The sequence below is a fragment of the Eriocheir sinensis genome, chromosome 23 (assembly GCF_024679095.1).
Source record: "Eriocheir sinensis breed Jianghai 21 chromosome 23, ASM2467909v1, whole genome shotgun sequence".
Taxonomy (NCBI): Eukaryota; Metazoa; Arthropoda; class Malacostraca; order Decapoda; family Varunidae; genus Eriocheir; species Eriocheir sinensis.
The window spans coordinates 3,926,037-3,950,229 of NC_066531.1; the positions used below are offsets into that span (position 1 = coordinate 3,926,037).

A 24,193-nucleotide genomic window follows, 5' to 3' on the forward strand; every position below is an offset into this window, starting at 1 on the left:
CCAAGGCTTCTTCCCGGTGGGGCCTGATGGTCGGCCCAAGGCTTCTTCCCGGTGGGGCCTGATGGTCGGCCCAAGGCTTCTTCCCGGAGGGGCCTGATGGTCGGCCCAAGGCTTCTTCCCGGTGGGGCCTGATGGTCGGCCCAAGGCTTCTTCCCGGTGTGGCCTGATGGTCGGCCCAAGGCTTCTTCCCGGTGGGGCCTGATGGTCGGCCCAAGGCTTCTTCCCGGTGGGGCCTGATGGTCGGCCCAGCCCGTTCTGGCGCAGGCGAGTGTTTATAGTGGCGCCATCTTGCACTGGCTCATGCTGCCCTCCCGGAGCTCATCTTTAATCCCAGAATCTAGAGTCCGGGTTGATGGGTGGTCTTCTGGACAGCATGTGGGTAGTTTTAAGCCACTCGGCGGCGGCTGAAAAATCCCAGCTTGGCGGCACCGGGCGGGGATTGAACTCGTGTCCTCCTGAACGCGGCGCTGTCACACTATCCACTCAGCCACCAATAACGTAACTCATTTATAGTTATCGTTAAAAGAGTTAGACCCTGATGTTCCTTGGCAATAGTTAGGCGTCAGAAACAGGTAAACACTGTGCTCTGCGTACGACAATCCGGAAATGGTCGCTATATGTATTTTGATATCATTGTTGTGCTGTTTATTCAATGTCGTGTTCAAGAAAAAGAATACTCATAATTTTAGTTAGCTTTTGGTTATAAGGATTCTTTACACTATATGGGGAGGCGGTGGCTGAGTGGATAGCTTGACAGTGCTGCGTTCAGGACAATGCGAGTTCAATCCCCGCCCGGTGCCGCCAAGCTGGGATCTTTCAGCCGTCACCGAGTGGCTTAAAACTACCCACATGCTGTCCAGAAGACCACCCATCAACCCGGACTCTAGATTCTAGGATCAAAGATGAGCTCCGGGAGGGCGCCACTATAAACACTGGCCTGCACCACAACGGGCTGGGCCATACCATAAGGCTCCTCCAAAACAAGCCTACCAGCGCCATGAGCGAAGAATTAAAAAAAAAAAAACAATTATAAAGTTACCTTCTTTGGCTTCAGAAACGTCCTGAATCCTGGATCGCCCATTGACTGAAATCATGCCTGGAGGGGGACATCTGAGGCCCTCCCCAACCCCCCCTCCCCCAGACCCCATTCGCTATTTTCCAGTTCCTCATCATTTCTCCTCTCAAAATACTATCACAGTCCTATAAACCAGAAGTGTGACCTTGTTGTAACTATGCAATGACTCCTTGAAATGTATTTATTTTTTTATTTTTTTACGTCTATGTCTATAGCGCTGCTGGTAGGCTTGCTTGAGGGTCCTGGATGGTGTTTGGCCCCAGCCCGTCATGGCGCAGGCAAGTGTTTATAGTGGCGCCATCTTCTCTTGGGTCATGCTGCCCCCCGGAACTCCTCCTTGATTCACTTGGACGGTTTCCGCTAGAGTCCGGGTTGATGGGCGGTCTTCAGGACAGCATGTGGGTAGTTTTAAGCCACTCGGCGGTGACTGAAAAATCCCAGGTGGTAGCGTGGGGATTCGAACCCGCGTCGTCCATCACGTGGTGAATGTGGGCCCAGCACGCTACCACTCAGCCACCGCCTACCCAATGACTTGAAAAGACTGGATGCTAGTGTTCACCTGTCTTGGGGATGTAGGTTTACTTCCCAGGTGGATTGTTGAGAAAAGATTTGTTCTGAACAGTTTCATTTCATGGGTAGGCAGGTGGCTGAGTGGTAGCGTGCTGGGCCCACACTCACTGCGTGATGGACGACGCGGGTTCGAATCCCCACGCTACCACCTGGGAGTTTTCAGTCACCGCCGAGTGGCTTAAAACTACCCACATGCTGTCCTGAAGACCACCCATCAACCCGGACTCTAGCGGAAACCGTCCAAGTGAATCAAGGAGGAGTTCCGGGGGGCAGCATGAGCCAAGAGAAGATGGCGCCACTATAAACACTTGCCTGCACCATGACGGGCTGGGGCCAAACACCATCCAGGCCCCTCAAGCAAGCCTACCGGAGCTATAGGCCTAGACGTAAAAAAAATAAACAAAATAAAAATAATTGCGCCTATTTGTGGTAACTGCTATAGACAGGGAAAACTTTTAAAAACTAATGAATTATATGAAAGCTCAAATGTTAAACCATACTTAAATTTGATTGGATCTTGGCAGGTCTCCCAAGATAGAGTATAATTCCAATACCCAAAATGTTTAATGACATGACAATTATGATGGTTCGCCAGCCTCCCGCTCTCTCCAGCCAGTTTTCACCTCTGTGGTAAGCATTCATCAACCTGAAAATAAAGTTGCAATCAGACAAAAAAGTAATGGAAAAACAATTTAACCCGGTAGCAGCGGGGATCATGTTTCTTAATGGTCCCTCCAAGCGAGAAAAATGAGAAAAAATCACCCCTCACACAAACCATTTCATAATATATATCAAAGCATTTGTGATCAGATTATGTATCATCTATTTTTGGGGGGTTTATATCATGGCACAAATTTGGCCTGTCGCTGCTACACGGTAAAGCCACAAATTTGGCCCGTCACTGCTACACGGTAAAGCCACAAATTTGGCCCGTCGCTGCTACACGGTAAAGCCACAAATTTGTCCCGTCACTGCTACACGGTAAAGCCACAAATTTGGCCCGTCGCTGCTACATGGTAAAGCCACAAATTTGTCCCGTCACTGCTACACGGTAAAGCCACAAATTTGGCCCGTCACTGCTACACGGTAAAGCCACAAATTTGGCCCGTCGCTGCTACATGGTAAAGCCACAAATTTGTCCCGTTGCTGCTACACGGTAAAGCCACAAATTTGGCTCGTCACTGCTACACGGTAAAGCCACAAATTTGGCCCGTCGCTGCTACATGGTAAAGCCACAAATTTGACCCATCGCTGCTACATGGTAAAGCCACAAATTTGACCCGTCGCTGCTACCGGGTTAAGAAACATGAAAGCTTAAATATTAATGAAAAATACCTGTAGTTTCTTGTCCACGGTAATGGTAAATGTTGACTGTTGTGTTGAAGTTCAAACTCACGTCTCTTTTGGTAGAGGTCAAAGAAGCAATTTTGCACATCATGGGCCAAATCTGTAACAAACTTTGCTATTAAGAACCAGATTACAGACAGCAAGGTCGACAGGCAGTGGTGAAGTAGTATTTGGAAAAGTTATACCATCTAAAACTACCATAGAAATTTGTATGTTAATGGGATATATTTAGCCTTACCAAGTGTGACCAGCAACTACATCTTTGGGAAAAATTTATGTGTTTCTCTGTGATTTGTAAGAGTTCGTCTGTATTTCCTCCTGCCTACGACTTCACTCTTTCATCCCTATACTGTCCAAACCCCTTATGCAAGAGTTAACCAGCATCTTCACTCTTTCATCCCTATACTGTCCAAACCCCTTATGCAAGAGTTAACCAGCATCTTCACTCTTTCATCCCCATACTGTCCAAACCCCTTATGCAAGAGTTAACCAGCATCTTCCCTCTTTCATCCCTATACTGTCCAAACCCCTTATGCAAGAGTTAACCAGCATCTTCACTCTTTCATCCCTATACTGTCCAAACCCCTTATGCAAGAGTTAACCAGCATCTTCACTCTTTCATCCCTATACTGTCCAAACCCCTTATGCAAGAGTTAACCAGCATCTTCCCTCTTTCATCCCTATACTGTCCAAACCCCTTATGCAAGAGTTAACCAGCATCTTCACTCTTTCATCCCTATACTGTCCAAACCCCTTATGCAAGAGTTGACCAGCATCTTCACTCTTTCATCCCTATACTGTCCAAACCCCTTATGCAAGAGTTAACCAGCATCTTCACTCTTTCATCCCTATACTGTCCAAACCCCTTATGCAAGAGTTAACCAGCATCTTCACTCTTTCATCCCTATACTGTCCAAACCCCTTATGCAAGAGTTAACCAGCATCTTCACTCTTTCATCCCTATACTGTCCAAACCCCTTATGCAAGAGTTAACCAGCATCTTCACTCTTTCATCCCTATACTGTCCAAACCCCTTATGCAAGAGTTCACCAGCATCTTCCCTCTTTCATCCCTATACTGTCCAAACCCCTTATGCAAGAGTTAACCAGCATCTTCCCTCTTTCATCCCTATACTGTCCAAACCCCTTATGCAAGAATTAACCAGCATCTTCCCTCTTTCATCCCTATACTGTCCAAACCCCTTATGCAAGAGTTAACCAGCATCTTCACTCTTTCATCCCTATACTGTCCAAACCCCTTATGCAAGAGTTAACCAGCATCTTCACTCTTTCATCCCTATACTGTCCCAAGCCCTTATGCAAGAGTTAACCAGCATCTTCACTCTTTCATCCCTATACTGTCCAAACCCCTTATGCAAGAGTTAACCAGCATCTTCACTCTTTCATCCCTATACTGTCCAAACCCCTTATGCAAGAGTTAACCAGCATCTTCACTCTTTCATCCCTATACTGTCCAAACCCCTTATGCAAGAGTTAACCAGCATCTTCACTCTTTCATCCCTATACTGTCCAAACTCCTTATGCAAGAGTTAACCAGCATCTTCACTCTTTCATCCCTATACTGTCCAAACCCCTTATGCAAGAGTTAACCAGCATCTTCACTCTTTCATCCCTATACTGTCCAAACCCCTTATGCAAGAGTTAACCAGCATCTTCACTCTTTCATCCCTATACTGTCCAAACCCCTTATGCAAGAGTTAACCAGCATCTTCACTCTTTCATCCCTATACTGTCCAAACCCCTTATGCAAGAGTTAACCAGCATCTTCACTCTTTCATCCCTATACTGTCCAAACCCCTTATGCAAGAGTTAACCAGCATCTTCACTCTTTCATCCCTATACTGTCCAAACCCCTTATGCAAGAGTTAACCAGCATCTTCACTCTTTCATCCCTATACTGTCCAAACCCCTTATGCAAGAGTTAACCAGCATCTTCACTCTTTCATCCCTATACTGTCCAAACCCCTTATGCAAGAGTTAACCAGCATCTTCACTCTTTCATCCCTATACTGTCCAAACCCTTATGCAAGAGTTAACCAGCATCTTCACTCTTTCACCCCTATACTGTCCAAACCCCTTATGCAAGAGTTAACCAGCATCTTCCTCTTTCATCCCTATACTGTCCAAACCCCTTATGCAAGAGTTAACCAGCATCTTCACTCTTTCATCCCTATACTGTCCAAACCCCTTATGCAAGAGTTAACCAGCATCTTCACTCTTTCATCCCTATACTGTCCAAACCCCTTATGCAAGAGTTAACCAGCATCTTCACTCTTTCATCCCTATACTGTCCAAACCCCTTATGCAAGAGTTAACCAGCATCTTCACTCTTTCATCCCTATACTGTCCAAACCCCTTATGCAAGAGTTAACCAGCATCTTCACTCTTTCATCCCTATACTGTCCAAACCCCTTATGCAAGAGTTAACCAGCATCTTCACTCTTTCATCCCTATACTGTCCAAACCCCTTATGCAAGAGTTAACCAGCATCTTCACTCTTTCATCCCTATACTGTCCAAACCCCTTATGCAAGAGTTAACCAGCATCTTCCCTCTTTCATCCCTATACTGTCCAAACCCCTTATGCAAGAGTTAACCAGCATCTTCCCTCTTTCATCCCTATACTGTCCAAACCCCTTATGCAAGAGTTAACCAGCATCTTCACTCTTTCATCCCTATACTGTCCAAACCCCTTATGCAAGAGTTAACCAGCATCTTCACTCTTTCATCCCTATACTGTCCAAACCCCTTATGCAAGAGTTAACCAGCATCTTCACTCTTTCATCCCTCACGCTGATAAACTCTGGAACAATCTTCCTTCATCTGTATTTCCTCCTGCCTACGACTTGAACTCTTTCACGAGGAGGGTATCAGGGCACCTCTCCTCCCATATTTGACCTTGGAATTGGACACCTCTATTGTTTCTTTTTTAGGAGCGGTGAGTAGCGGGCTTTTTTTAATTATTGTTTTCTTGTTTTGTGTGCCCTTGAGCTGCCTCCTTTGTTGTAAAAAAAATAAGCAATTCTTGTTGTTTTATACATTAGTGAACGAGAGAAAATAAATGACCCTTACAATTCTCTCCTCATAAATACCTTTCTTGCAAAATCAATCAGAATTCAATATTTTTTAAAATTTGGGTGTATCAATCTTGCCTTCAATTAAATTTATCAAAAACGTTACTTTATGGGGAGGCGGTGGCTGAGTGGATAGCTTGACGGCGCCGCGTTCAGGAGGACGCGAGTTCAATCCCTGCCCAGTGCCGCCAAGCTGGGATTTTTCACCCGTCGTCGAGTGGCTTAAAACTACCCACATGCTGTCCAGATGTCCACCCATCAACCCGGACTCTAGATTCTAGGATTAAAGATGAGCTCCGGGAGGGCAGCATGAGCCAGTGCAAGATGGCGCCACTATAAACACTCGCCTGCACCAGAATGAGCTGGGCCGACCATCAGGCCTTTGAGAATAACAATTACTCCTAAAATAAATAACCAGAGAAGTACGCAGCTGCTTACCTGGGCATGGCATACACTGTCCGATAATTTGCCGGCATAGAGGACAGTGGGTGCGCGTGGGGTTCGGCTTGGCCATACGACGCAAGCAAGGCTCACAGAAGATATGCCCGCAGGGGTTGGTGACTAGAGGACTGTACAGCACATCAAGACACACGGGACACACTAAATTATCCGGGATATTTATCTCCTCCGTGTCTTCTTCAGGGCTGGAGTCGACCTTGAAAAATTAAAAGAAAACTATACTTGTAATGATTATTGCTTATACATCAGTAAACGCACACACACACACACACACACACATACACACATTATCTAAAATACCGGAAACTCTGCAAGAACATACTTATGGAGAAAGACTGGAGACATTGGGACTAACAACACTGGAGAGCAGAAGAGAGAGAGGGGACCTAATAGCATTGTACAGGATGCAAGAGGGATTGGAGAAATTGGACAGGGAAGACCTAGCGGAACGTGACGGAAGTGTGACAAGAGGCAATGGTAAGAAATTGAAGAAGAGCGACTGTAGGAGAGACATCAGGAAATACAGTTTTCCATACATAACAACATGGAGCGGACTTGACGAGGAGACTATGGGTCATATTGCAAGATATTTCCCCGCCCAAGAACACATATTTGCCAATGCTTTCGTAGGAGTTGTGGGCATTTCCAGAGGTAGTTTTATGACCCTGGTGGTAGTGTGACCCTTCTTCTGTACCATGAACTTAAAGAACCATTCACTAAAACCTGATTGATCCTCTCTTTGACCTTTAGAAATAGCTGTGATATGGCAGTGTCTTGTAATACCAGAATGTGTGTGCAAAAACGATTCATGGATTTAAAGACAAACTGGATGAGCGTTATGGAGACAGGACAGCACGAGCCTAGTACGACCCTTTGCCTGTATTTCACAACTAGGTAAACACAACTAGGTATATACAACTAGGCAACTAGGTATACACACACATACACACACACACACACACAGGAAAAACCCTTGAACTTCAGTAACTATCTCATTTGAGTACTTAATATCTATCTGAGGCTTGCTATCACAGCCTGTCACAATATAGAGCAAACTTATGATTCATCTCTCTTGCCCCACGAGTTTTAATATACAGGTAACTCGATTTACGCGAGTTTGGTTTACGCGTTTTTGAAATACCGCGTGGTCCAAAATCCAAATAAATGTTTAATTTACACGTTTTTTTTCACTTAAACGCGATATTTTCTGGAGTGTCCACCAGATGTCTCACGCAACTGGACTCACACGGCCACACAGTTCTTCCCACGCGCCACTTGAACAACAATACAGTACCCACGCTGCTCAACAACAACAACACCCTCGCTGCTGTGCTACCACGAGGGGAAGGGCAGCCAGAGGAGGAACCATGAGAGGGAGAGGAGTCAGAGTGATACAGTAGGCAATAGAGGTACAAACCGACCTCTTGTTGGATTTACACTGTTTCTGATGTACGAAATGACCCTTCAAGGACACAATACTCGCGTGAATCGAGAGTTACCTGTATCACGCTACATGGCCCCACTGAGTGATTGATCTTGGCAAGTTTTCTACCTTTGAGTCGTCACACAAATGTTCTAAAATAGTCATACCTCTGTTGCCGTCAGCTCATCATCCAGCACCTCAAAACAGGATGGCCTTGATGTGGGACCTTCACTTGACTCATCAGGTGGATTTGAGAGGATTTTTTTTCTTCCCTTCTGCCGATGTCTTGTCTTGCAATCCGGTTTTTCAAGAACATCCGCTCTGTGTTTCCTCCGAGACCTAGAAGCTGGATTAAAACCATTGACTTGAAATAATAACTTAACATTTCCCTAATAGCATCCATCAAAAGATTGTAAAACTTCTGTGATACTTCAGATAGACAAGACATGGATTCAAAAGCTGAGAATTCTGAAAGCTGAATGTGTTAACAATGACAGAATCACGCTGGCAAGCTTATATCCGAGACTGAAGTTGGAAAGTTTCGTTTAGTCGGCGCAACATCTGTGGTCATATGCCGGAGAGAGACAGAAGGGGAAGGGATTATAGGAGAAGGGAACAGTTGGAAAGTTTCGTTTAGTCGGCGCAACATCTGTGGTCATATGCCGGAGAGAGACAGAAGGGGAAGGAATTATAGGAGAAGGGAACAGTTGGAAAGTTTGGTTTAGTGGGCGCAACATCTGTGGTCATATGCTGGAGAGAGACAGAAGGGGAAGGAATTATAGGAGAAGGGAACAGTTGGAAAGTTTGGTTTAGTCGGCGCAACATCTGTGGTCATATGCCGGAGAGAGACAGAAGGGGAAGGAATTATAGGAGAAGGGAACAGTTGGAAAGTTTCGTTTAGTCAGCGCAACGTCTGTGGTCATATGCCGGAGAGAGACAGAAGGGGAAGGAATTATAGGAGAAGGGAACAGTTGGAAAGTTTGGTTTAGTCAGCGCAACATCTGTGGTCATATGCTGGAGAGAGACAGAAGGGGAAGGGATTATAGGAGAAGCGAACAGTTGGAAAGTTTGGTTTAGTCGGCGCAACATCTGTGGTCATATGCCGGAGAGAGACAGAAGGGGAAGGAATTATAGGAGAAGGAAACAGACCCCAGGAGACGGGACACAACCCCCGATTAATACCTGGTACCCATTCACTGCTGGGTGGACAGGGGCGTAGGGTATCGGAAAAGGAGTACTTAAACTCATTGACCTCCTCCATTTCTTCACCATTCAGAGTTATTTTGCATTGAATTCCCACTCTTTATGGGCATACAAAATCTACAACCTCACTTCTACTTCGCTCACAAACCGAAACTTTGGTTGATGTTTACTTTCAGCTTTCTCCTGTTACGGACACTATCAAAAACACTGACCAGATTTTGTTGGTCACTTTCATTATCTGCAATGAGCACCGTGTCATCAGTAAACAGTATCAAATTCAGTACCCAGCTCCTTCCCTCAGCGAACAGTCTTACCCCAACTTCTCCAACTTTGCCCTTCATTTCTCTCACAACACCATCCATATAGAAATTGAATAGCCCTAGTGACATCGCGCACCCTTGTCTTAAGCCCACTTTTATCTCGAAATGTTCACTTCTTTCTCCACTTTGATACATGCAGATGCGTCCTCACAGAAAGACTAAGCAGTTTTCCTCCCACGCCATAAATCTTTAAGACATCCCACAATGCAATCCAATCCACTCTGTCATAAGCCTTTTCCGAATCCATGAAGACTGCGTATATATAGTTTCTTTCCTTTTGCTAATATTTTTTCCACCACCATCTGGTTGACGCCGAATCAAACACAGACTAGTATTTGCGTCTGGGTAAGTTTTTCTCCTTCCTGCCCCAAATACTTCCTTCCGTGTTCTGGTAGTGAGTTTTGAGCACATCTGAGACGCTCTGCACAGAAGGCCGAACTTGCTTCTGTGTTAAAAGTGAGGCCATGGTTAATATATAATGAATACTATACAGGGTAGCAGGGTGACAGGAGGGTGTATTGAAGGATTGCAGGGTGACAGGAAAGTGTATTGAAGGATTACAGGGTGACAGGAGAGTGTATTGAAGGATTACAGGGTGACAGGAGAGTGTATTGAAGGATTACAGGGTGACAGGAGAGTGTATTGAAGGATTACAGGGTGACAGGAGAGTGTATTGAAGGATTACAGGGTGACAGGAGAGTGTATTGAAGGATTACAGGGTGACAGGAGAGTGTATTGAAGGATTACAGGGTGACAGGAAAGTGTATTGAAGGATTGCAGGGTGACAGGAGAGTGTATTGAAGGATTACAGGGTGACAGGAAAGTGTATTGAAGGATTACAGGGTGACAGGAGAGTGTATTGAAGGATTACAGGGTGACAGGAAAGTGTATTGAAGGATTACAGGGTGACAGGAGAGTGTATTGAAGGATTGCAGGGTGACAGGAGAGTGTATTGAAGGATTACAGGGTGACAGGAGAGTGTATTGAAGGATTGCAGGGTGACAGGAAAGTGTATTGAAGGATTACAGGGTGACAGGAAAGTGTATTGAAGGATTACAGGGTGACAGGAAAGTGTATTGAAGGATTACAGGGTGACAGGAGAGTGTGGAAGGATTACAGGGTGACAGGAGAGTGTATTGAAGGATTACAGGGTGACAGGAAAGTGTATTGAAGGATTACAGGGTGACAGGAAAGTGTATTGAAGGATTGCAGGGTGACAGGAAAGTGTATTGAAGGATTACAGGGTGACAGGAGAGTGTATTGAAGGATTACAGGGTGACAGGAAAGTGTATTGAAGGATTACAGGGTGACAGGAAAGTGTATTGAAGGATTGCAGGGTGACAGGAGAGTATGATTTTGTGTCCATAACATAGCCACAATATTTTCAGCTTAAAATATTAGTCGAGATTAGAATTTGTTAGTTTTGCAACACGCTGGTCTCTTAAAAAGCTATGGGAACTCGATTTGAGGCCAACTTCTTCAATACTCAGAGGACTTTGTGAAAATACAGCCCGTGATCTTTAACCTGGTAGCAGCCGGGATCATGTTTCTTAACCCGGTAGCAGCGATGGGTCAAATTTGTGGCTTTACCGTGTAGCAGCGACGGGCCAAATTTGTGGCTTTACCATGTAGCAGCGACGGGCCAAATTGTGATATTTGATATATATTATGAAATGGTTTGTGTGAGGGGTGATTTTTTCTCATTTTTCTCGCTTGGAGGGACCATTAAGAAACATGATCCCCGCTGCTACCGGGTTAATGGTCCCTCCAAGCGAGAAAAATGAGAAAAAATCACCCCTCACACAAACCATTTCATAATATATATCAAAGCATTTGTGATCAGATTATGTATCATCTATTTTGGGGGGTTTATATCATGGCACAAATTTGGCCCGTCGCTGCTACACGGTAAAGCCACAAATTTGGCCGTTGCTGCTACGGTAAAGCCACGAATTTGGCCCATCGCTGCTGCACGGTAAAGCCACAAATTTGGCCGTCGCTGCTACACGGTAAAGCCAAATTTGGCCCGTTGCTACACGGTAAAGCCACAAATTTGGCGTCATGCTACACGGTAAAGCCACAAATTTGGCCCGTCGCTGCTACACGGTAAAGCCACAAATTTGGCCCGTCGCTGCTACACGGTAAAGCAACAAATTTGGGTCATCGCTACACGGTAAAGCCACAAATTTGGCCCGTCGCTGCTACACGGTAAAGCCACAAATTCGGCCCATCGCTGCTACACGGTAAAGCCACAAATTTGGCCCATCGCTGCTACTGGGTTAAGCATGATAAGCTTGATTCTATATGGGAATGAATGAACTATCTTTGATGTCAACAAAAGCTTTATTGGGTACCCTTACAGCTGGATTGTGGCGAGGAGGTGGCGTCGCGATCCTCTGTGAAGCTCCTGGGCACATCTGGATCAACACCTTCCTTTACGTCACCATCAGCAGGCATTAAGGTTTGAGTTGGTTGATCTAAGGGCAAGGAGGATGCACACAGGACCACAGAGCAGTTGGGGAATGAGACAGGATGAGGCTGCACTTCGCCTACCTTCATCCAGTCAACCTGTCGGCGAAAAGTGTTAGGTTAGGATTAGGAAGCATTTTACCCAAGTTTCTGATTGTTGTGGTAAAAAGTCTTCCCTTTAGCCCGGTAGCAGCGGGGACCATGTTTCTTAATGGTCCCTCCAAGCGAGAAAAATGAGAAAAAATCACCCCTCACACAAACCATTTCATAATATATATCAAAGCATTTGTGATCAGCTTATGTATCATCTATTTTGGGGGGTTTATATCATGGCACAAATTTGCCCCGTCGCTGCTACACGGTAAAGCAACAAATTTGGCCCGTCGCTGCTACACGGTAAAGCAACAAATTTGGCCCGTCGCTGCTACACGGTAAAGCCACAAATTTGGCCCGTCGCTGCTACACGGTAAAGCAACAAATTTGGCCCGTCGCTGCTACCGGGTTAAATAATTTTGTTCATGATCTTGATATGAAGTAAAGAACTCTTAGAATGATGGTTTTGATCTCTGAAACACCTATTTTTGGGAAACTGGAATGACTAGTGAACGATAGCAATAATGTGAGAAGGACACTCGCTCTCGTCATAAAGCCTAGAGAAAACGGCAAATATCCCAACTTCTAGACTATAAGGAGAGTAGACTGCACTAGGAAAAACAAATACAGGTAACTCTCGATATATGCGAGTTTGGTTTATGCGTTTTTGAAATACCGCGTGGTCCAAAATCCAAATAAATGTTTAATTTACACGTTTTTTTTCACTTATACGTGATATTTTATGGAGTGTCCACCAGATGTCTCACACAACTGGACTCACACGGCCACACAGTTCTTCCCGCGCGCCACTTGAACAACAATACAGTACCCACGCTGCTCAACAACAACAACACCCTCGCTGCTGTGCTACCACGAGGGGAAGGGCAGCCAGAGGAGGAACCACGAGAGGGAGAGGAGTCAGAGTGATACAGTAGGCAATAGAGGTACAAACCGACCTCTTGTTGGATTTACACAATGACCTCTTGAAGGAAACAATACTCGCATAAATCGAGTTACCTGTAATGATATTTTTAATCATACTTTATTTCATTAAACATACTACTTAGCACTAAAAGATCACACTACAGACCTTTGACCTCAAGATGTGTACTTGAGGGATAACGTGGGACCCACAAGCACATTGACCCCCTGAGACAAAGTTGAATGAGCCAAGTCGCGCTCTACAGGAAGGGCAGTAGATCTTTCCCTTCGTCCAAGAGCTCTGTGAAGTGTATGGAAATGGTGAGTGGGTCATCTAATGCATTATATAACTGGAACAAGGCAAAAAGAAAAATATATGCAAGAAATGAAAATATTAAAGTAGGACAAAAAATATTGATTCAAAATATATAAAACATTTTTTTGTAAAACTACACTTTACATACATTCTAATGCTGTGCTCTGCTGTGCTGTGGTGTCCTTCAAAGCCTCAAAACACATTGTCTCCCCCTATCAACTCAACACAATCTTCCAAACACCTATCCCCTATTCTTCGACAACACTCAGCTGTCACCTTCTTCAACACTAAACACCCTCGGTCTATCCTTAACTCAAAATCTTAACTGGAAACTTCATATCTCATCTCTCACTAAATCAGCTTCCTCGAGGCTGGGCGTTCTGTACCGTCTCCGCCAGTTCTTCTCCCCCGTGCAGTTGCTATCCATATACAGGGGCCTTGGCCGCCCTCGTATGGAGTATGCATCTCATGTGTAGGGAGGCTCCACTCACACAGCTCTTCTGGACAGAGTGGAGTCTAAGGCTCTTCGTCTCATCAGCTCTCCTCCTCCTACTGATAGTCTTCTACCTCTTAAATTCCGCTGCCATGTTGCCTCTCTTTCTATCTTCTATCGATATTTCCACGCTGACTGCTCTTCTGAACTTGCTAACTGCATGCCTCCCCCCCTCCCGCGGCCCCGCTGCACTTGACTTTCTACTCATGCTCATCCCTATACTGTCCAAACCCCTTATGCAAGAGTTAACCAGCATCTTCACTCTTTCATCCCCACACGTGAGATGCATACTCCATACGAGGGCGGACAAGGCCCCTGTATATGGACAGCAACTGCGTGGGTGAGAAGAACTGGTGGAAACGGTACAGAACGCCCTACCTCGAGGAAGCTGATTTAGCGAGAGAGGAGATATGAAGTTTCCAGTTGAGATTTTGAGTTAAGGATAGACCGAGGATGTTTAGTGTTGAAGATGCAAACTCCATACCATCTACCAACTACCCCTACCAACAGAAGCTCCCATCCACTATCACAGTCACTCAGGAATATATAACAGACATTGAAGTATCAGAACTCACTTTCCTGACTTCAAATTATGCAAACTTTAAGTGGATGACATCACATGAGTTTGACCATATCTCCCGGAAGTACTGTACATTGTTTTATCTGTGAGCACAGTGCCGGGTGAATGTTCAGCCTACAATCCTCTGGGCTTATTATCGTTACTCTGATATTAATTAAAGAAAAAGTAAATACACCATGATGCCCACGCTTAACCTGTAAGAGGTCACCCGCATCCCTTCTTCCATTTCTCGTGTTCTACGCATCTGAAATTCCTTCTAGCCGCACTAATTATGTTCCGTGAAGTGTCTAGCATATATCAACACAGTTTTCCGCCATTCCGACACATGGGAAGGCCACCACCCCCACCCCCTCCCTCCTGCTTCCCGCCGCCCCGCCTTGCCGCCAACCAGGCCCGACACTTGCCTCTGGTCCTGAGTTACAATGGCAGGCAGGCGTCTCCGCTCTCTAACTTCCGCTGAAATGATCGAGCAATTATCTTTTGAGGAGTTTATTGTTGATCCGAACACTGATATCAGCATTGATGGTAATGATGTTGATCCTGTGTGTTTAATCAGCAAATGGAGGAGGAGGAGGATGAGCTTGGGGCAGGATACTTTGGTGTGTTCCTGCGACCTCCACGCACTCCACTGTCTCCCACTGCTGGTCTGTCACATCCCTCTACCTCATGAGCCCCTTCCACTACACCCAGGACGAGGAAGACAAGAACGGAGTCTAGGGTATTTTCACATGGAAGCCAACATTTATCTATTATCCCAAGTGAAGATGATGAGTTTGATGACCTTGCCTCAAGTAGTACATCCACACAGCAGCCAGGCATTGATGAGACACACAGCACACGGGCAAACATAACTCGCCCTTTGTTGTCCACCCGCCAAAACAGACCACTTTGCCGGGATAGGGGAAGGGTGTCCGCTGCGCTGGATAGATGGGACAGATTTTAAGCTACACGTTTAGAGTTTTGATGAGTCAAGCTTGGGAATAAAACTTCAAGCACTCAGAGCAGATAACTGTGTGGGTAGGAAAGTTTCGGGGCTCTGGAACTGATAATTGCAATGTTTTGAGTACGATATTTTGGCAACGCTGGCCGTGAGTGTGAATTGTACAGTTATTTCTGGGTCACACAAAAAGATGACCAAGAAAACGGAGCAACACTCGCTTCTGAAATGCCGGAAATTTCTCTTTTCTACACTCCCACACGGCCTCTGCGCGTCACGAAACACACAAGAAATTAATCCAGACAAGGAAAGGGATCGAACCCACGACCAGTGTAACAGGAGAGCCAGTCCTTTACCAGTCAGCCAAAGATGTACCTCCTGGCTAAGTGGGTTATGGGAGGCTCGCCCATCACGCAAATCAGCATTACACGGCTCCCCATTCCCATTTAGATTAATTAATGTGTTTTGAGTTCCTGTTTTCTATGAACTTCGGAGAGCATGGGGCATCACTCTACCTGTTCTACCCCTTCCGGGAGACACAACACAACCCACTGCCTTGCCACCAGTGAAATGCCAGATTTTTTCTCTTTTCTGCAATCCCACACGTCCTCTGCGCGTCACGAAACACACGTTAATCCAGACAAGGAATGGTTTGCCGGCGCTGAGGATCGAACCCACGACCAGCGTAACGGGAGAGCCAGTCCTTTACCAGTCAGCCAAAGATGTACCCCCCGGCTAAGTGGGTTATGGGAGGCTCGTCCATCAGGCAAGTCGTGTCACTACGCCACCACTGACGTTAGTGTGATGAACCTCCATGCATGAGCCTTGTTTTGAAGGATATCATACGTTGCTGCAATTCTGAGAAGCTTGGGTACAGCATGAAAGTATATAAAAAAATTATAATTGTGAAAAAGTATTCTAATTTTGCATATTGAATAATTTTGTTTTCAAGATTATCATACCTTGCTGCAATTCTGAGAAGCTTGGGTAGAGTATGTAAATATATAAAAAAAATAATTGTGAAAAAGTATTCTAATTTTGCATATTGAATAATTTTGTTTTCAAGATTATCATACCTTGCTGCAATTCTGAGAAGCTTGGGTAGAGCATGAAAGTATATAAAAAAATAATGATTGTGAAAAAGTATTCTAATTTTGCATACTGAATAATTTTGTTTTGAAGGATATCATACCTTGCTGCAATTCTGAGAAGCTTGGGCAGAACATGAAAGTATATAAAAAAATAATGATTGTGAAAAAGTATTCTAATTTTGCATATTGAATAATTTTGTTTTGAAGGATATCATACCTTGCTGCAATTCTGAGAAGCTTGGGTACAGCATGTAAGTATATAAAAAAATAATGATTGTGAAAAAGTATTCTAATTTTGCATACTGAATAATTTTGTTTTGAAGGATATCATACCTTGCTGCAATTCTGAGAAGCTTGGGTAGAGTATGTAAATATATAAAAAAATAATTGTGAAAAAGTATTCTAATTTTGCATATTGAATAATTTTGTTTTCAAGATTATCATACCTTGCTGCAATTCTGAGAAGCTTGGGTAGAGCATGAAAGTATATAAAAAAAAAATTGTGAAAAAGTATTCTAATTTTGCATATTGAATAATTTTGTTTTGAAGGATATCATACCTTGCTGCAATTCTGAGAAGCTTGGGTACAGCATGAAAGTATATAAAAAAAAAATTGTGAAAAAGTATTCTAATTTTGCATATTGAATAATTTTGTTTTGAAGGATATCATACCTTGCTGCAATTCTGAGAAGCTTGGGTAGAGCATGAAAGTATATAAAAAAAATATTAATTGTGAAAAAGTATTCTAATTTTGCATACTGAATAATTTTGTTTTGAAGGATATCATACCTTGCTGCAATTCTGAGAAGCTTGGGTAGAGCATGTAAGTATATAAGAAAAAATAATAATTGTGAAAAAGTATTCTAATTTTGCATATTGAATAATTTTGTTTTCAAGATTATCATACCTTGCTGCAGTTCTGAGAAGCTTGGGTACAGCATGAAAGTATATAAAAAAATAATGATTGTGAAAAAGTATTCTAATTTTGCATACTGAATAATTTTGTTTTCAAGGATATCATACCTTGCTGCAATTCTGAGAAGCTTGGGTACAGCATGTAAGTATATAAGAAAAATATTAATTGTGAAAAAGTATTCTAATTTTGCATATTGAATAATTTTTGTGTGAAAATATGTGTTTTTCTTTATGAATAAGTATCCATTATACACATATTTCGTAGATGATAAAAATATTGATAAAACAATGCAGAAGAGAAGTGTACCCTCGCTCCAAAATCATACATCTGGCAGCATCACTGAGCGAGCCAAATTTAAAACCCCCAGCGGGACATTTAAAAGTGGCGATTTCGAACTTTAACTTTTTTATACTTTTGTAACCATTTTGAGTTATATGAGATCAAAAAAAAAAACCTGCATTTTTTGTGACCTGGACGAGTATAAGACAGGTAAATCAACGCTGACCTCTTACGGGTTAAAACATTCCCTTAATATTTACTATAAACTCACGATAAACAATCTTGAGGTGCACTTTATAAATTAGCATACAAACAGAAAACTGCATGATATATCACAATCTCACCTCCTCTACAGCCTGGAGTATGAAGTCAGGAAAAGACTCTTCTGGTATATAGAGACAGCTTTGTTCCCTCACTGATAAACACTCACTTTCCAAGGCACTGACACCTGAAAAAATGGCATAATTCAACACAAGATAAGTTTGACCACTATGAGTACAAGGGGTTTGGGACCGTCAGGCTGGTCATAAGTCAAACTGGGTAGGCGGTGGCTGAGTGGTAGCGTGCTGGGCCCACATTCACCGCGTGATGGACGACGCGGGTTCGAATCCCCACGCTACCACCTGGGATTTTTCAGCCCGGTGGATCCTGATGGTCGGCCCAAGGCTTCTTCCTAGTGGGGCCTGATGGTCGGCCCAGCCCGTTCTGGCGCAGGCGAGTGTTTATAGTGGCGCCATCTTGCACTGGCTCATGCTGCCCTCCCGGAGCTCATCTTTAATCCTAGAATCTAGAGTTCGGGTTGATGGGTGGTCTTCTGGACAGCATGTGGGTAGTTTTAAGCCACTCGGCGGCGGCTGAAAAATCCCAGCTTGGTTGGACCGGGCGGGGATTGAACTCGCGTCGTCCTGAACGCGGCACCAACATGCTATCCATTCAGCCACCGTCAACGCGCCCTCCTTATTTTTTCTAGCACCAGCTGATGATGGCACTCTTCCAGGCTCTAGGGACTGTGAGTGTGCAAGCATTTTGTATCTACAGTGAAGCCTTTCCAGCTCAGCATTCTAAAACTTGCAAATTTACGTAGCTCACCAAGGCAAAAAAAATATTAATTCAAAAAATCACTTTTGAATTCCCACAAATAACATAAAAAAATTGTGCATCTCAACATTTTGCCGAGCTGTAATCTCATATGGTTGTCTCACTCAGCATGGCGAGCCCGAACTAACTTTGATCCAATATTTACACACGACAGTAAAAGTTCCTTAACCCAGTAGCAGCGGGGATCATGTTTCTTAATGGTCCCTCCAAGCGAGAAAAATGAGAAAAAATCACCCCTCACACAAACCATTTCATAATATATACCAAAGCATTTGTGATCAGATTATGTATCATCTATTTTTGGGGTTTATATCATGGCACAAATTTGGCCCGTCGCTGCTACACGGTAAAACCACAAATTTGGCCTGTCGCTGCTACACGGTAAAGCCACAAATTTGGCCCGTCGCTGCTACGGTAAACCTAAAGCCACAAATTTGGCCCGTCGCTGCTACACGGTAAAGCCACAAATTTGGCCCGTCGCTGCTACATGGTAAAGCCACAAATCTGGCCCGTCGCTGCTACACGGTAAAGCCACAAATTTGGCCCATCGCTACACGGTAAAGCCACAAATTTGGCCCATCGCTGCTACACAGTAAAGCCACAAATTTGGCCCGGCGTTGCTACACGGTAAAGCCACAAATTTGGCCCGGCGTTGCTACTGGGTTAATTCCAAATGCAGGGGGTGGTGGACTTTCGGATTAGCAAATATTTGGATTACCAGAAAGGGACCTCAGAATGTTCAAAACACACCATGCCCAGACATTTAACACTCTTCATTCTCCTCCTCATCATAACTGTTTAACATCCATTTATTTCCTATGGTGGGGCTGGACGGGATATGAGCCTAAACTGTTGCGGGTCCATAGCTATTTCTCCCGTGATATTCAGCCTCCTCATACCTCCCTCCAGCACCTTTCTCCATGTCTTCCTTGGATTGAAGCACTTGTGAACGTACCCAAGAGTAGATACACAAGTGCTTTAATCCTTCCCTGCAAGACTCCTACGGCAAATGGATTGATTAAGGCACTGAACACAGGCAGCCTAGTGATGAGCCCACGGCCCTTCTGCTACCCGCTAGTCCATGTTTCCTGCTGGTCTGCTCCCCTCTGCCTCAAAGTTCAGTGCCTGTCTCGGGATGTAACGCTTGTTCCAGCACTCACCGATATCCAGCACCTGCCCCAGACTTTGCGTGGCACATTTTAGCATGGAGAGATTGCCGTATTTCCCGCCAATAGGCCACGACGTAAAAAAAATAAAAAAATAAAATGCTTGACAATTTTAAAAACTGAACCTGTAAACCTAAAACTCATGTTATTGGGTATGAATCAAAGCTAAAGATAGATAGGTTGCTTTTAACCCCTTCAACACGAGGATGCATATACTGCGTCCTTGCGTGCCCCGTACCATATCCGAGGATGCGCATACTGCTTCCTGGCGCGCTTCAGCCAATGTACAAGTTATTTTATATATTTATGCTTACATCTCAAAATCATCAATTAATTTATGTTTCTTTATGTGCACCATTTAATTCTGCATGTTTTCATATATAATACATGATGATTGTGTTGAGTTTATGGCTGCAAACTTGTTATATTCAATAGCGACATTTGAAATTTGGTGTGCGCGGCGATCCCGGATACGGCGCAGGGCACTGTTTTGGCCCGGCCGTAGTGAGTTTCTTTATGTGCACCATTTAATTCTGCATGTTTTCATATATAATACATGATGATTATGTTGAGTTTATGGCTGAGAACTTGTTATATTCAATAGCGACATTTGAAATTTGGCGTGCACGGCGATCCCGGATACGGCGCGGGGCACTTTTGGGCTGGCTGTAGTGAAGGGGTTAACCCAGTAGCAGCGACAGGCCAAATTTGTGTCTTTACCGTGTAGCAGTGACGGGCCAAATTTGTGTCTTTACCGTGTAGCAGTGACGGGCCAAATTTGTGGCTTTACCGTGTAGCATCGACAGGCCAAATTTGTGTCTTTACCGTGTAGCAGCGACGGGCCAAATTTGTGTCTTTACCGTGTAGCAGTGACGGGCCAAATTTGTGGCTTTACCGTGTAGCAGCGACGGGCCAAATTTGTGTCTTTACCGTGTAGCAGCGACGGGCCAAATTTGTGGCTTTACCGTGTAGCAGCGACGGGCCAAATTTGTGTCTTTACCGTGTAGCAGCGACGGGCCAAATTTTTGCCATGATATAACCCCCCCAAAAATAGATGATCCACAAACTGACCACAAATGCTTTGATATATATTATGAAATGGTTTATGTGAGGGGTGATTTTTTTCTCATTTTTCTCGCTTGGGGGGACCATTAAGAAACATGATCCCTGCTGCTACCGGGTTAAGATAAGTGAAAGGGTTGAGGCTCCTGACCTGCATCACAGCATTCCTCCCCATGGGCATCTAAGAGGGCCATCCTGCTCTCAGAAAGCAACACCGTGCGACACTTTCTGCATCTTATCTTCTCAGCCTCCATCTTCCTGTTGTATAAAGAAATCATGAAATAAATAACACTTTGAGTCGAGATTTTTAGAATGGCAAAGATTCGTTTTAGGTCTGGCACGGTATTGAAATGAATCTTTGCCTACTGGATCTTTACCCAGCTGTTTTTCTCTGGTATATTGCTAAGGCAGTTTGTTATTGTCTCCTTACACTAAATACTTAATTCACTCATGTATATATGTCATTCATTTTATAACTAGTCTTTACTTAGTGCAATCAACACATCTTCCCACATTTGTGTAATTACTCTCGGCACTAAAACCATTAAGCCTCTCCAACACATATTCCAGCAGCGGCTTAATAGTTTTAATGCCAAGTAATTACGCAAATATGCATTCTGCTGTATATTGGCACTTGTGGGGTCCCTTATTGTGGAACCCGTCTAGGTAAAATGTCTAGGTAAGTGGACTTGTGTTTAAAACTTTGTACATATTTGACCTAATGCATAGTGATGTATCTGGGTAAGTATGAAGCTGTACCAAGGAGAGCTAAGAACAGATACAAAGCAGAATAGCTCAAAAAAGGGTAATTATAGAGAATCACTACACGTCTCCAAAACACGATATCACGCCTCCCCCTTGGTTAGCAGGGGGGCGAGAGGGGCTGTTAGGTTATAAAGTTAGTTAGGGAATTTTCCTTCATTTAGGGATTTTTCTAGGGAAATTTAGGAAGCCCATTTTTCAGGGATTTTGTCTTTCGCCCCAAACCCCGGTTCCCCACAGCTCCCCAGGCTTGTCTTGGGGGTAGGGGGGGCTGGGGTGGCAGAGAGGGAGTAGTTGTTCCCTAGTTTTACCAGGGATTTTTCTAGGGAAATTTTGGAAGCCCATCTTTCAGGGATTTTGTCTTCCGCCCCAAACCCCGGTTCCCCACAGCTCCCCAGGCTTGTCTTGGGGGGTAGGGGGGGCTGGGGTGGCAGAGGGGGTGGAGTGGTGATTCTTAAGATTTACCGCCCATTTTCCAGGGATTTTGTCTTCCGCCCCAAACCCCGGTTCCCCACAGCACCCCAGGCTTGTCTTGGGGGGTAGGGGGGGCTGGAGTGGCAGAGGGGGAGAAGTAGTTGTTCCCAAGTTTTACCAGGGATTTTTCTAGGGAAATTTTGGAAGCCCATTTTTCAGTGATATGGGCTCTCCCCCCCCTCCCCCCCAATACCTCGGTTCCCCACAGCACCCCAGGGTTGTCTTAGGGGGAAGGGGGGCTGGGGTGGCGGAGGGGGAGGCGGACTTCTTATTAAGCATTACCTAGTTAAGGGACGAAATACATGTCCCTTAGCCATAATATGAAGGCGGAAAAGCTTAAAAGTAAAGAAAATGGAATATTAGCTGACCTGGGAGATGATGGTCTACCACACACGGGCGCCGGGGGAGGGACAAGACAGTTCCTCCTAACACATATCTGGAGAGCGGGCACTGCCAGACACAACCATTGGACCTTCCTCGTCTTCCCCTGGAGTGTTTGAGAAGGCTAGTCTGGGGCGCGGCCTTCTACTGGGGTGTTTAAGGGGGCCAGTTATAGGCCTCGGGGTTTTTGTGCTCCGTTGAAACAGATGTAAACACCGTGACCTTGCTCTTGCTCTTGCTGTACATGTGACTTGCTGGGTGAGGAGAAATCCCGAGCCACCTGTGACATCAAGATCAGGCTCTTTCTCTTGCTGTACATGTGACTCCTGCTCTTGCTCTTGCTGTACATGTGACCCGTTGGAGAGACGAATGGACGAGTGATTGAGGATTGGGAATGATGTCTTGCCCCATACTACTGAACCTAACCCCTAAATTCCTTCCAGTCTAGTTGTTTAAATTGTTTCTCATCCTCTGACTCATTCACTATCCTTAAATTCATTGCTCCTCAGTACTGAACCTAATCTCAAAATCCCTTCTATTGAGAGTTTTAGGGATATACACCACCTCAGTTTAATAAAGCATTTAGCGGATTTCTAGCGGCATCTGTTTCTTAATCTAGCGCAGCGGTGCCAGATTGTCGTACTCAGCCTCGTATATTTACCGACTTCCGACCCCAAAACCGTCTCGTGGACCCCAATGAGGAGATTCACTTATAATTATCATTAAAATAGTTAATTCCTGATGTTTCTTGGCAATAGTTGGGCGTCAGAAACAGGTAAATACTATGCTCTGAGTACGACAATCTTGCAACGGTGATCTAGCGCCTCTTGGTGTGTAAGCAATAGGGAATAGGATGATTTTTAATGGATATTGCTTGTTTTGTTTTTACTTTTACAGATTGTGGTTGTGTCGATATGAGGTTGTGTCGATATGAAAACTTTCCAACGGGTCACCTATACACAGCGTTGCCAGATTATCATACTCAGAGCCTCGTATATACCGGTTTCTGGGCCATAGCTATTGACAAACTGCACCAATAATTAACCATTTTAACGATAACTATATGTGAAGGCAGTTATTTGGGTGATGAAAGCAGCTTATGGGGCGGAAATCGGCAAACATGGGAGGCTGAGTACGACAATCTGGTAACGGTGATCTAGCGCACCGTTGCCAGATTATCGTACTCAGAGCCTCGTATATACCAGTTTCTGGGCCATAGCTATTGACAAAATGCACCAATAATTAACCATTTTAACGATAACTATATGTGAATGCAGTTATTGGGGTCGTGGAGGCAGTTTATGGGGCGGAAATTGGCAAACATGGGAGGCTAAGTACGACAATCTGGTAACGGTGATCTAGCGCACCGTTGCCAGATTATCGTACTCAGAGCCGCGTATTTTCCTGTTTCTGACCCATAAATGTTACCAGGAAGCACCAATAATCAACCATTTAAACGATAACCATATATGAATGCAGTTATTGGGGTCGTGGAGGCAGTTTTTGGGTCGGAAATTGGCAAACATGGGAAGCTGAGTACAACAATCTGGTATCTGTGATCTAGCGCACTGTTGCCAGATTATCGTACTCAGAGCCGCGTATTATCCTGATTGATTGATAGTTTGTTTCTGACCAATAAATGTTGCCAAAAAGCACCACTAATTA

At 44.5% G+C, this 24,193-nt stretch overlaps 1 protein-coding gene across 2 annotated transcripts; it reads right to left on the reverse strand.

Annotated features, from left to right (window-relative positions):
- Positions 1 to 1,983: 1,983 nt before the first annotated feature.
- On the reverse strand, positions 1,984 to 22,763 carry LOC127002424 (E3 ubiquitin-protein ligase RNF180-like). 2 transcript variants are annotated; one of them, XM_050868340.1, is made up of 9 exons: positions 22,516 to 22,644; positions 21,063 to 21,169; positions 17,930 to 18,033; positions 13,143 to 13,274; positions 11,851 to 12,058; positions 8,135 to 8,313; positions 6,524 to 6,740; positions 2,981 to 3,092; positions 1,984 to 2,291 (listed from the first exon to the last, which is right to left on the reverse strand). In XM_050868340.1, exons 2-9 carry the CDS (start codon positions 21,163 to 21,165, stop codon positions 2,135 to 2,137), a joined length of 1,212 nt encoding a protein of 403 aa, XP_050724297.1. In that variant the 5' UTR covers positions 21,166 to 21,169; positions 22,516 to 22,644; the 3' UTR covers positions 1,984 to 2,134. The 2 variants fall into 2 exon arrangements, with proteins under 2 accessions (XP_050724297.1, XP_050724296.1); XM_050868339.1 differs by lacking the exon at positions 2,981 to 3,092 and having other exon boundaries at positions 2,178 to 2,291; positions 22,516 to 22,763.
- Between the last annotated feature and the right edge of the window lie 1,430 nt (positions 22,764 to 24,193).